We start from the raw sequence: 11,420 nt of genomic DNA on the forward strand, positions 1-11,420 counted from the left end.
ATATATATGTATTAATGGATATAAATCCTGTTAAATTTTATCTCCAAAATTATATAGTTTTTAAGATAGAAGAAAATATCTTGCTCATCTCACATGATAAGGGGAAAAATAATTAATACAAAATTAAACTATGAAAATATTATTATATTTTCAAAATTATATAGTTTTCAAAATTATATTTTCAAAATATTATTATATAGTATTATATTTCAAAACTATGAAAATATTATATCTCCAAAATTATTTAGTTTTTAAGATAGAGGAAAATATCTTGCTCATCTCACATGATAAGGGGAAAAATAATTAATACAAAATTAAACTATGAAAATATTATTAAAGGTCTATAAGTTGGGTTTGTTTGGATTAAAGTTTATTTGAAAAAGTTTTTAGAAAAATAGCACTATTTACAATTTGATGTTTGTGAGATAAAAATGTGGATGAAGAAAAATTAAAAAGATGATTGGAAAACTTGCTTATAATGCAACAAATTTTTCTTAAGCAATCCAAATATATTTTAATAACATCTAAGCATGATAAATTAAAAGAGCAATCTTGAAAATTTTGAAACCCAAACCAATTATATTTCTCTTTTTTTAGTATTATCAAAAAAAATGTATACTTCCATGTAAAGAGAATGTCTGGCTATAAAAGAAAAGCTTAGCCTTATGCATATTCTCTGTCAAATATTTGGATCATTTTTGGACTTTTAAAAGTATTTTCACATTTTAATTTTGTAATAATAATTTTTGTTTGTTTTATCCCATTATTAAGTCAAATTAGCAAGATAATCTTCTCAATCCAAATATATATATATATAATTATGGAATGAAATTTAACTAGCACCATATATATAATTTTTTTTAATTATTATGTTAGGGATATTAATTTTTTAGATATTATTTGTCCTCAGTGTTACCAAATATTAGAGGAGATAAAGCGCAAAATAAACTATATCTTGAGGAGATTTACCAAAATTAATTCTTAGTGGTATAAATATCTCTTTGACATTACCATTACACAAAGTTGAAGTTGACTAACGGTTTAGAAGATAAAGTCAGAAAAGGTAATGTTAGGGGATAAAGTGCAAAATGACCATTCCTTAGGGGTAATTTTTGTGATTAAATACACAAAATTGAGAGGAAGTCACAGTACTTAACCCCATATGGGATTTATCATTAAAAAAAAGTCAATTATTGCACAGCCAATTGTATCCCAAATATGATCAGTTCAATTCCGGTCTCAATTATTATATAAATGGAATATTTTTTTGAACTCTATTTGTCTGTAGCAAGATTTCTAGTACTAGAAAGAGCAAAGATCAGAAAAAACTTGAGCTATTAGGTTCTAGAATATTGGTCCCAAATAAAAAAGAGATAGAGACCATGCACTGTAGTTCGAGGAAGCATCCCTTTTTTCATTACCACCCCAGTTGTTGACAGCAAGGTATTCAGGAGGGCTGGAGATTGCGGGGATAGTTCTATTCCAACATCATTGTACGGTTCATTACATGGAAGAAAAGGAGAGAAAATAAAAGACATGGGGGGGGGGGGGGATATTTCTCTTATGTAGGAGTTTGTTGGTTCCAAACCCAGAGAATAATCAAGCAGCAATTAAAATCTTCTTCTCAAAATAAATTTAATTAAAACATAGAGAAGAATAGTTTTAATAATACATAAAGGGTACACAAATTTAGTACCATTCAAAAATTATGCAATAGGATGAAATGCAGACTAGATAGTACTCTCTAAGAAAACTCGTGCTACTTGGAAGTGCAGAGTCTACATTGTAGAATATAGACAATGTACACTCCTATTGTAAGACTGAAATCTTGCACGCTCTTTGGCCTATATAGAAGATGGTCTAGTCATGCATTTTTCTTATGCTAATAGTCCAGTAAAATTAGGGAATTCTATCTTTAAAACCTAATGATTAATAATAGAATAGATTAAAATTAGGTTGGGAAGAATTTGGGTTGCATAAACTAGATTCAGATTTAGACCTACTAAATTCTTTTAGACCCAAACTTAAACTTAGAGCCTAACAAATTCAAGAGGAATTTAAAAAAAAAAAAAGATTTAGAAACAGAATGAGTTCAGGTATCCAATGAGCATTTGTATATTGTGGAAATATATGTTCAAGAACTGTGTGACAAAAGGCAAAATACGTGAAAAACCAATAACAAAATCAACATAAAGAATGTTGCATGTAAGAATTAAAAGTTGAAAGCATAAATTCATATTAAATGATTTAATTTATCTTCAAAAATTTTATCTATAGCTAACGTCCAAACTTGCTTGTGCTTGAAACTCCTCAGCTTTTTCTATTTTACTAAAAGAGTAAGCAAATATTTTTACGTAATTTTGATTTTGCTTATGGAAAATAATCCTTGAAAATCAGTGATTGTTTATGGTAATATCATAAATAAAGACTATTTACAAAAAAAAATACAAAAAGGGCAAAAAAAACAGGTTTAGTACTTTCAAACTGCTTTACGAAAAAGTATTTCTTTAATTATAGAACATTATAGGACATGCTCATCCAAACCTTTTTATGGTACATCCATGAACTCCTAAGTTGTAGTTGACATTGTATTCTTAACTATTTATGGCAGGAGCGAAATAATTATAGAAATGTCTTGGTTAAGGATGGGATTTAAGACATGAGGAGAGGGGAAGAAGCAAATTTAATGGGTGCTTCTTATATTAGAATAGTTTTTTTTTTTTTAATAGAGAAGTTAGTATGTAATGGGTGTCTAGCCCATCTCCTGACCAAAATAAATAAACCTTGTAGGATGTAGTTATGCTAAATTTGTTATTGGATTAAATATCAAAAAGTAACTTGTGATTTGTTGAATGTTCAACTTAACTCTCTATGGTTCAAAAATTTACATCCTAACCCGTCGTGGTTTTAGCTGAATTAAAATTTATAGAAACCGTCTAAACTAATGGTTGCACATGAAATGTCAGAATTGCCCTTTATAAGTAACGGGATTGAATACCAAAAACCCCCCTGTGATTTGCCGAATATTCACCTTAACTCCTTATGATTCAAAAATCTACATTCTAACCTCTCATGGATTTAACTAAATTGAATTTATTGAATTAGCCTTCTCTTAATCCATTCAAACATTCTACCATAGCTATTTCCGTTGCTAGAAGAATGTAGTTGTTAAATGACTCATTGAAATTATTTATAATAAGGGGTCGGAATGTAGGTTTTTGAACCATAAAGAGTTAAGAACATGGTTGTTAAAGGACTTATTGAAATTGTATACTAAGAGGGGCTAGAATGTAGGTTTTTGAAGTTGTTAAAGGATTTATTAAAATTATTTACCATGAAAGACTAGAATGTAGGTTTTTGAACCATAGAGAGTTAAGAATGTAGTTGTTAAAAGACTTGTTGAAATTGTTTGCTATGAGGGGCTAAAATGTAGGTTTCTGAATCATAGGAAGTTAAGTTGAACGTTCAGCAAACTACAAGGGGCTTTTTGATATTTAATCCTATCATTTATAAAGGACAATTCTGACATTTCACATGCAACTGTTAGTTTAGACAGTTCCTGTTTAAGTTTCAATTTAATTAAAATCATGAGATACTAGAATGTAGGTTTCTGAACGATGGAGAGTTATGTTGAACATTCGGTAAACCACAACGAATTTTTAGTATTTAACCCAATATTATTTAATAGATCTAGATCTATGTCTAGACTATATCAATCTAAATCTTATCTAGATCCACAATTTTCTTACACAGTAAATCATATCATTTCTTTTGAAATGTACTTTGAACCAATTATAGTAACTAGTAAATCTATCAATTCTAACAAATATAATATTGGAACTTTTAATGGGATGTCACGTGAATTGAACAAAATTAACCAAAATTATAACTATTTTATATCAGATGACAAATCCACAAACTAATAATTTTGAAATAATTAATCCTAACTTATCCTACCTCATTCCGTTCATGAACATCTAATGTTTATCATCGAATTAATGTATTCGTTCCAATATAGCTTGTTCTTTCCTCCAAAACTTGAATTGCGTAATCAAAAAAGAAAAATTTTCAAATCCTTTGTTTCCAAAAAATAGTTTTTATATTGTCTTTTTTTTTTCTGCATTCAAACATCTAATCTTCATCTTACAAATTGTCCCACAATTAGATAATTTTTTACCTTATATAGAGCAGGCACAAGGGATTGATAAACCCAAAAAAAAGAAGAAGAAGAAGAAAAAGACTTAAAATATTCTTCTTTATGTTTTTTTTTGGTTCCATGTTTAGGAAACAAACAGGATACAACTCAGAACTCAAAACTCTAAAAAACACAAAAAGAAAAAAGAAAATCCTAAACAACATCATTTTCTAGTGCACTGCACAAACTATTCCTGAATGCGACTCATCTATGTCTTTCTATGGCTAAAATTCAAACAAATAAAAATAAATAAAGCTGTCAAAGACAAAAAAACAACTGTGTCCATTTTATTTTGTTGCTTTTTTGCCTAAGGAAGAAAAAAAAGTGTGCTCCTTTTTAAAATTGTCCCAATGGCACAAAGGTGAATGAGTGCCCTAGCTTTCACACGCGACAACCACTTATTGCGCTTTGTTTTCGTGTATGTTTTGTGCGTTGCATGCTTCGCTTTGCTTTGGGTGCGTGTGTCTTTGTTTTGGGACCCTTTGAATAACCCTAAATCTATCATTCCATGTCATCTTTCCACAGAATTTCACGCCCCGTGAGGTGTGGGGGTATTAATTGTCCTGCCACAATAGTTAAGAAATTATTTCGTGTCTCGTTTAGGTTTTTTTGTGTGGTGTTCCTGTGTCATGTCAAGAATTGCCATACCTAAATTATCATACAAATTAAAGTTAAAATTAATCTCTTTTACACGGATTATCAACCTATTTCTAGTTTAAGTTTGAATTTCTTTTTTTATTTTTTTTTATTTTTTTTACATGTAGCATATGAAGTTATGAATGATAAAAAAAAAATTTAGTAGATTTTTTTTTTAGTAAGAACTGGATTCGTGACTTCATAAATATTTTAAATGTGTATACTTATTTCTCACAACCAAAGTTGGGTATTAGAGATATTAGTTAGGTAACTATGAATTGTTGCTAGTTCAATTTTCAAGTTCTTTTCTGCGTCCTTTCTTATTGGAATGTTTAGAATTTCCCTTGAACTCAAAGAAAATTTAAATTCTTGCATTGATAACCAAAATTTTTTTTTTGATAAACAAATTTTACTGCATAACTTGACATGGTGAATTTTAATGTAGAAGATTAATTTTTTTTAATGTACAAAATAATTTCTTAGAGGGAAAAGGCAAAACTTGTTTTAGGGGAAGAGGGTTAGATGATGGATAACAAATCTTCCAATTTGATTACCACAATTTATTTATTCATTTCAAAATATTATAAATAAAAAAACTCACACAAAGTTGGAAACTTAGACAGTCACTTTTGGTTAAAGCTACATCTAGTTTTCAACTAGGAGGGATAAGAAATGTGTGTTTGATTCCACCACTAATACCAAACCAAGATTTTGATTTGAGTTGTTTCCATCACTAAAAGCGATTGTTGATTTTACAAAATGGGTAACCAAGACAATTACTTTTTGATTTTAGTTCTGGTAATTAGTATTTATGCCATAGTTAGTATCTAGATATAAACACCTTCAGACAAAAAAACTATAGGACATGATGTTATGTACTATTGAGAAACTCTTTGTTTTAGTTTTGTTGGGGGGGGGGGGGGGGTGTTGGTAAGGCATGACAAATGTCTGTTTCACGGTCCCTTTTGAGTGGAGAATGGTGTCCTACACTCAATTTGAAAAGCATGCAATTGAAATGCAAATCACATGATGAACGGAAATGAAGAAAAAGCATTAGCTCATGCAATGCGTTACCTAAAGAAGCAAATGAGTTTCACTGCAAAATTGACCAAGAAATTAGAAAAATAAAAGTACAAAGTGGATTGGAATTAGATGTAGCTAGGTATTGGAATAAAAGCTAGGTATTGGGAGCTGATATTCACTAGAAAGTTGTAGTGATTTCTTGTTCACTTGCCACCAATCTTTATAGGATTTCTGCTTGACTTTCAACACATAAAATTGGATTACAATCTATTTGGAGTGCAATTCTTTTTTGGGGGAAATTTTGTGACTAACATGTTTCCAATCATTTTTTTTTCTTTCCATTTTTTTTTCTGATTAGAGATTAACAATCACAGTAAATTGATGCATATATTATTTTCTTAGATAGATATTCTTATATTTAGTGACACTGTATACATCAACTCATGGGTTGCAATGTAAAAAAAAAAAAGGTTAGATATTAAGGCACTAATAATCATATAAAAAATTGAACTGATTTCTTGATTTTTTTCTCTTTTCTCTCGTAAAGCTTAAAATCTCCATTCATCGGGATCAAAAGAAAAGGCTTATTATGTTAAAAAAAAAATATCTTTGTTACTTTCTAAGTGTGATTTTCAACCATCTTCTTATCTTTTCATTTACTTCTTTATCTAATTAAAGATTAACAATCCAAATCAATTGAATCAAAAAAATCCTAAAAATTTGATCTATATATGTTATTTCCCTAGATGTACACGTCATAGGCTGCAATCAAACCTGACCGTTAAATATGAAGCTAGAGAACCAACACGCAAGAAAACATTAACCAATTAATTAGTCCGTTGAGAGTTAGTGGCCTAGGAAGGCATGGGAACAATAAAGTTTCCAAAGTCCATAAAAAACTATTCACATTGTTAAGAATGATGTATTACGTAGGCATGTAATGTCCAGTTCTATGCAGAGAATTTATGACATACTGATTCCCAAGAAACAATTGCACAACAGCTGGAGAATTAAAGTTTGTAACGTATCATCAGAAGAAGAAAGGCAAAAAAAATCTCACAAAGATATACACAAAAAAAAAAACCGGGAGAAGCCCTACTCCGGCGACTGAAATTGAGGCCGTAAAATTTAGAGGTTTTGAATTCAGATTCTCCTTTCTTCTTTCTGCTTTTTAAATTCTATCCTTTTTCTATATGATCACTTGATTAATATTTTTATCAACTAATTTAGATTTTGAGGACACTCTGATGTTTAATTTGCAAGATAATCTTACCATTTGAATCGTTGTGATTATAATATATGATTTACAAGAGTCTCATTTAATAAATAATTGTGTCAAAATAATGTCAACAACATCTTCATAAAGGTCACATATGAACACATAAAGAAAACAAAAACAAAAAAAGCAAAGGAAAAGATCTGCTACAGTGGTAATACCAAAAGGTGAAAAAAAAAGAAAAATCTGCTGTGCTCCGACATTCTCTGTCAACTGAAGCCAAAGCCACTCACTGCCCTCACCCCATCACTTTCAGAAATTATCCCTGTAAAAGTAAACCCCACATACCATGATGTTTCATTCTGTTACATGACAATTTCCTCAGTCCTGTTTTACTAAGCACCCCAAACAAACACAGAGAGAAAACACCAACCCCTCCCCCCCCCCCCCCCCCCCCCTTCTCTCTCTCCAAAAAAACAAAAAACTTTATCTTTGTCACTTGGGAATCCTAAATAAGCATAACTACTTTGTAGTGTAACAGATCTTGTGAATACTTTTCAGATTTATTTTGTCAGTAGAGAGGATAAACAACTCACCAATACTGTACAAGGTCCATTGTTGCTTTTTTTTTTTCTCCCTTTTTTTACTTTATCCTTTTAATTGAATCCTCAAACCACCTATGAACATGGAGTAAATTTTTTGTACCAATACAAATTGAGTCAAGATTTCTTGAGGCAATAAGTTTCGATCTCTTTATACATTTAGTACTCTCTCCATCCCATATTATTAATAGAAAGTTAAAAATCTCATCTTTAAAATTTACATAGACATACAAGTTTTGTCCTGATATGAATTTACTAAAACTCTCTACACGTAGGGTCTAGAATCAGTAAATGAAACTTTTAGGATTCTTTAAGACTTATTCCTCTTGAAGGTTTACTTGTTCTTTTTCTTTTTTTCTAATTCCTTTTATGGAGTAGGTCAGAGTTGGTTCTAGACCTATAAAAGGTAGTGCAGTAATATGCTTTCTTCCCTCTTTGCTCAGTCTTTTGGTTCTAGACTTCTAGTTATACTTTGCAAAGAGAAACAGAGAGATGGGGAATTGCCAGGCCATTGATAATGCTTCTCTACTGATACAACACCCAAATGGTAGAGTTGACAAGCTGTATTTGCCTGTCACTGCCGGTGAAATCATGAAGATGAATCCTGGCCATTATGTTGCTCTCCTTCTCACCACAACCATCTGCCCAGCAACTTCTTCCACCACCACCACCGCCAACACCAAAGCCACTAAACATAGCAGCAATACAGACTTCAAAAGCAACAGTCCTGTTCGAATTACACGAATTAAGCTTCTTAGGCCAACTGATTCATTAGTTCTTGGCCATGTTTATAGACTGATAACTACTCAAGGTTGGTTTTCTGTCTTCTTGTTTCCATATTAACAGAAGAATTCTTCTCTAAAGTCCTGTTCAGGATGTTTATGGAGGCTTTTCTGACATGGTTTTTGGATTATAGAGGTTATGAAAGGCTTGTGGGCAAAGAAGTATGCAAAAATGAGGAAGCAGCAGTCAGAGTCATCTGAGAAGCAAGTGAACTTGACAGCAAAAGAAATTTCAGATTTTGAGGCAGCAGTTAGAAAATATGAGATGGAAAGAACCAGCCAGGTAAATTTCTTGATACTTTTAGGACTTCTTGAATTTCCAAAGCAAAGGTTTTCAATTCAATTTCTCATCAGCAATATGTAAGGTAGCGCTAATTTTAATCCACTTAAAACCACTTTTCCATGGGTCTTGAAATTTGAAAGAGTCACCTAAAACAAATTTCTTCCCTGGAAACCTCTTCCATGTGGTCTCCCTTTTCCCCCAACCTATTTTTCCGAAGTAGATAGAATAGTAACCACTAACAAGGTTGCTTCAACAATCACTACTTTCTGAACCTTTCACAATTCATGTTAGTATCAACAAAATACACGTGCATAATTAGGATCATGGGATGATGAAAAAAATGTTTTTTTCTTGTATTTATTTGTTACCTTCTCAGAATTTACTCCATTTTGTGGAACTAAAATTAAGAAACCATAGACTTGAAACTCATATTTTTTTTCAAGATTGATTCTTTCTATGGGTTCAGTTCTTTCCACTAATTCCCAAAATATTATTCCAGACAAAGCACGAAAGGCACAGGACAAAGACATCTCAATCAGCAAGCACTATTGCTGCCAAGTCAAAAGCATGGCAACCTTCATTACAGAGCATCTCTGAGGCTGCAAGCTAATTTTCTCTCTTCTTAAGTTAGCCTAGGATGTCGTCCCTAGGGGTTTTTGTGGAGACTATGACCAGCCAAAGCAAATAGACTATAATTTCTGAGAGGAGCTGGTGCCAAAAAGCTCCAAAAGGATAAAACAATTGTTGAAAAAGATGTATAGTACCAGAGAAAGCAGCTCATTATTGCAAGGAATTAATTGATCAGCTGGTTTCTTAATAGAACAGGGCTTTGGTTTCAAGCATAAAGATAGCTTTTCTTTGTTCTTGTTATATACTTCTCAATATTCCAAGCAAATCATTGTCCATCATAGATCAATATTGAGGAAAGAGCAGACTAGGAACTCTAAAAACTGCTTAATGCGCTAGAGTAAGAAGACTGTCTGCCAAGAAGGAAAATTAAGTACAGAAATTTGTTGGAATGATATTTTAACATAGTAATGAAAGGTATTTAATTCTCCATGTTTTCAAAACCTCGCTTCAAAATGGTTAACCAACATAAGTAAAATAGATGCATCATGTTAAAAGCTAAGAGTAAGAAGCAAGCCAGTATTCGAAATTGAGGGAGGTGTTCTTACTATTAGATCTCAACATACTATATTTTTAGTCCATGTTGTACTAATTGTCAGTTTTCCATCTTTCCTTAAAAAAAAATTCAAGAAAGAGAGAAACCGTACACTCTTTTCCGGACAATGGGCAAATAGTGAACAACTTGAAAGTTGTGTCACAATATTTCTAAATTGACTCCACTTACTAATACAACTACACTAAGTCTGAAAACACCCAATAGAATATAACAGAACCAGCGTATACGCAGACATAGAATGAATAAACAAATATTCAGATACCCTTTTAAAGTACAATTAGTATAGAAAGATAAGAAGAAGGCATTTTGTTCATTAATTAAATAGATATGGCCATCCATGGAATTATGGAGAGCAACAAATTAATCATAAAAGAAGAATCTGTGCAAGGAAGACACCATCATGGCCAAAGAATTCCTCAAGATTCAAATATGCTCAAACTGTAACTACAAAATTCATAATTCAGGCCAGGGAAATCTATGAGCTACATCATTAGTTTACAAGCTAACTTAGGTAAAACTTTAGATGAAAGGATCATAGGACAACTTTGACTTAGTCAAAAAAATCTTCCCAAAGTGCCTAGGAATTAGAAAATGGCCGCATGTAGTTGCTCCAAGATAAACTTAAGCCACAGGTTTACAAAATGAAATGTGTACTAGTCCCACTAAGTTGTATAGTAGATACTCAACATTGTTATTCTTTCCTAGGTGCCAATAAACGATGGAAAAGGATACTTGGCAGCTGAGTCACATAAGAATTTCATGATAGAAAACAATCAATGGGACAACTGAGCAAGGGTTATAATATACCTAGAGTCATCATTCATTGTACATTTTTGACTTTGAGCAATCATAGCAGCCATCTTTGTTGCACTGGAATAAGAAGAATCATATTTTCTGCCCACGATGCCACAGGATTGTTCTCTTCCTTTTAGAGCCATAGTGCACCAGGATTCAGTAGTAAAGCAGATAGTAACTTTTCCTTTTCCATTCTTCCTCTCTTAGACAGCAAGGTTGAGAATAAAAACAGAGAAATCTTCATGATGAAGCTGCCAAGCATGTGATTAAAATCTAGGACTTTAGAATGGTATATAGAGTACAGCTAAAATTAGAATCTTTTGGGGAAAACTTAGACAAATACTTCATCAAGACCAAGGCTAAATTCATGCCCCAATTAGCTTGTTCAACAATTATAAATGTGGAAAAGGAAAATTATAAAAAGAGAATTAAGCCAATTTTATATTTGGTCCATTAAGCAGTTTATGCTATTATACACCATATGGCTGCTAGATGTAGTTATGGAAATAATTTTTTAAGAAGTAGGAAAGTTCTTATAGATGGGTAGAAACATTGGCATAACTGAATCATCAGACAGGGTTTCCTAAACCTAAAAGAATGAAGAAACTAAAAGTCACAAGGAAAAAAGCAAAAGAATAAAGAGTTTATTCTTTAATAAGTGGTATATACAATCCATAGTAAACATTCCTAAGACTATTGGGCATT

At 31.6% G+C, this 11,420-nt stretch overlaps 1 protein-coding gene across 1 annotated transcript; it reads left to right on the forward strand.

Annotated features, from left to right (window-relative positions):
- Positions 1 to 8,059: 8,059 nt before the first annotated feature.
- Positions 8,060 to 9,611, forward strand: LOC113767879. The gene is made up of 3 exons (XM_027312081.1): positions 8,060 to 8,483; positions 8,589 to 8,737; positions 9,237 to 9,611. Exons 1-3 carry the CDS (start codon positions 8,165 to 8,167, stop codon positions 9,345 to 9,347), a joined length of 579 nt encoding a protein of 192 aa, XP_027167882.1. The 5' UTR covers positions 8,060 to 8,164; the 3' UTR covers positions 9,348 to 9,611.
- The last annotated feature ends 1,809 nt before the right edge of the window (positions 9,612 to 11,420 follow it).

This window comes from Coffea eugenioides, chromosome 4 (genome assembly GCF_003713205.1).
Source record: "Coffea eugenioides isolate CCC68of chromosome 4, Ceug_1.0, whole genome shotgun sequence".
NCBI lineage: Eukaryota > Viridiplantae > Streptophyta > Magnoliopsida > Gentianales > Rubiaceae > Coffea > Coffea eugenioides.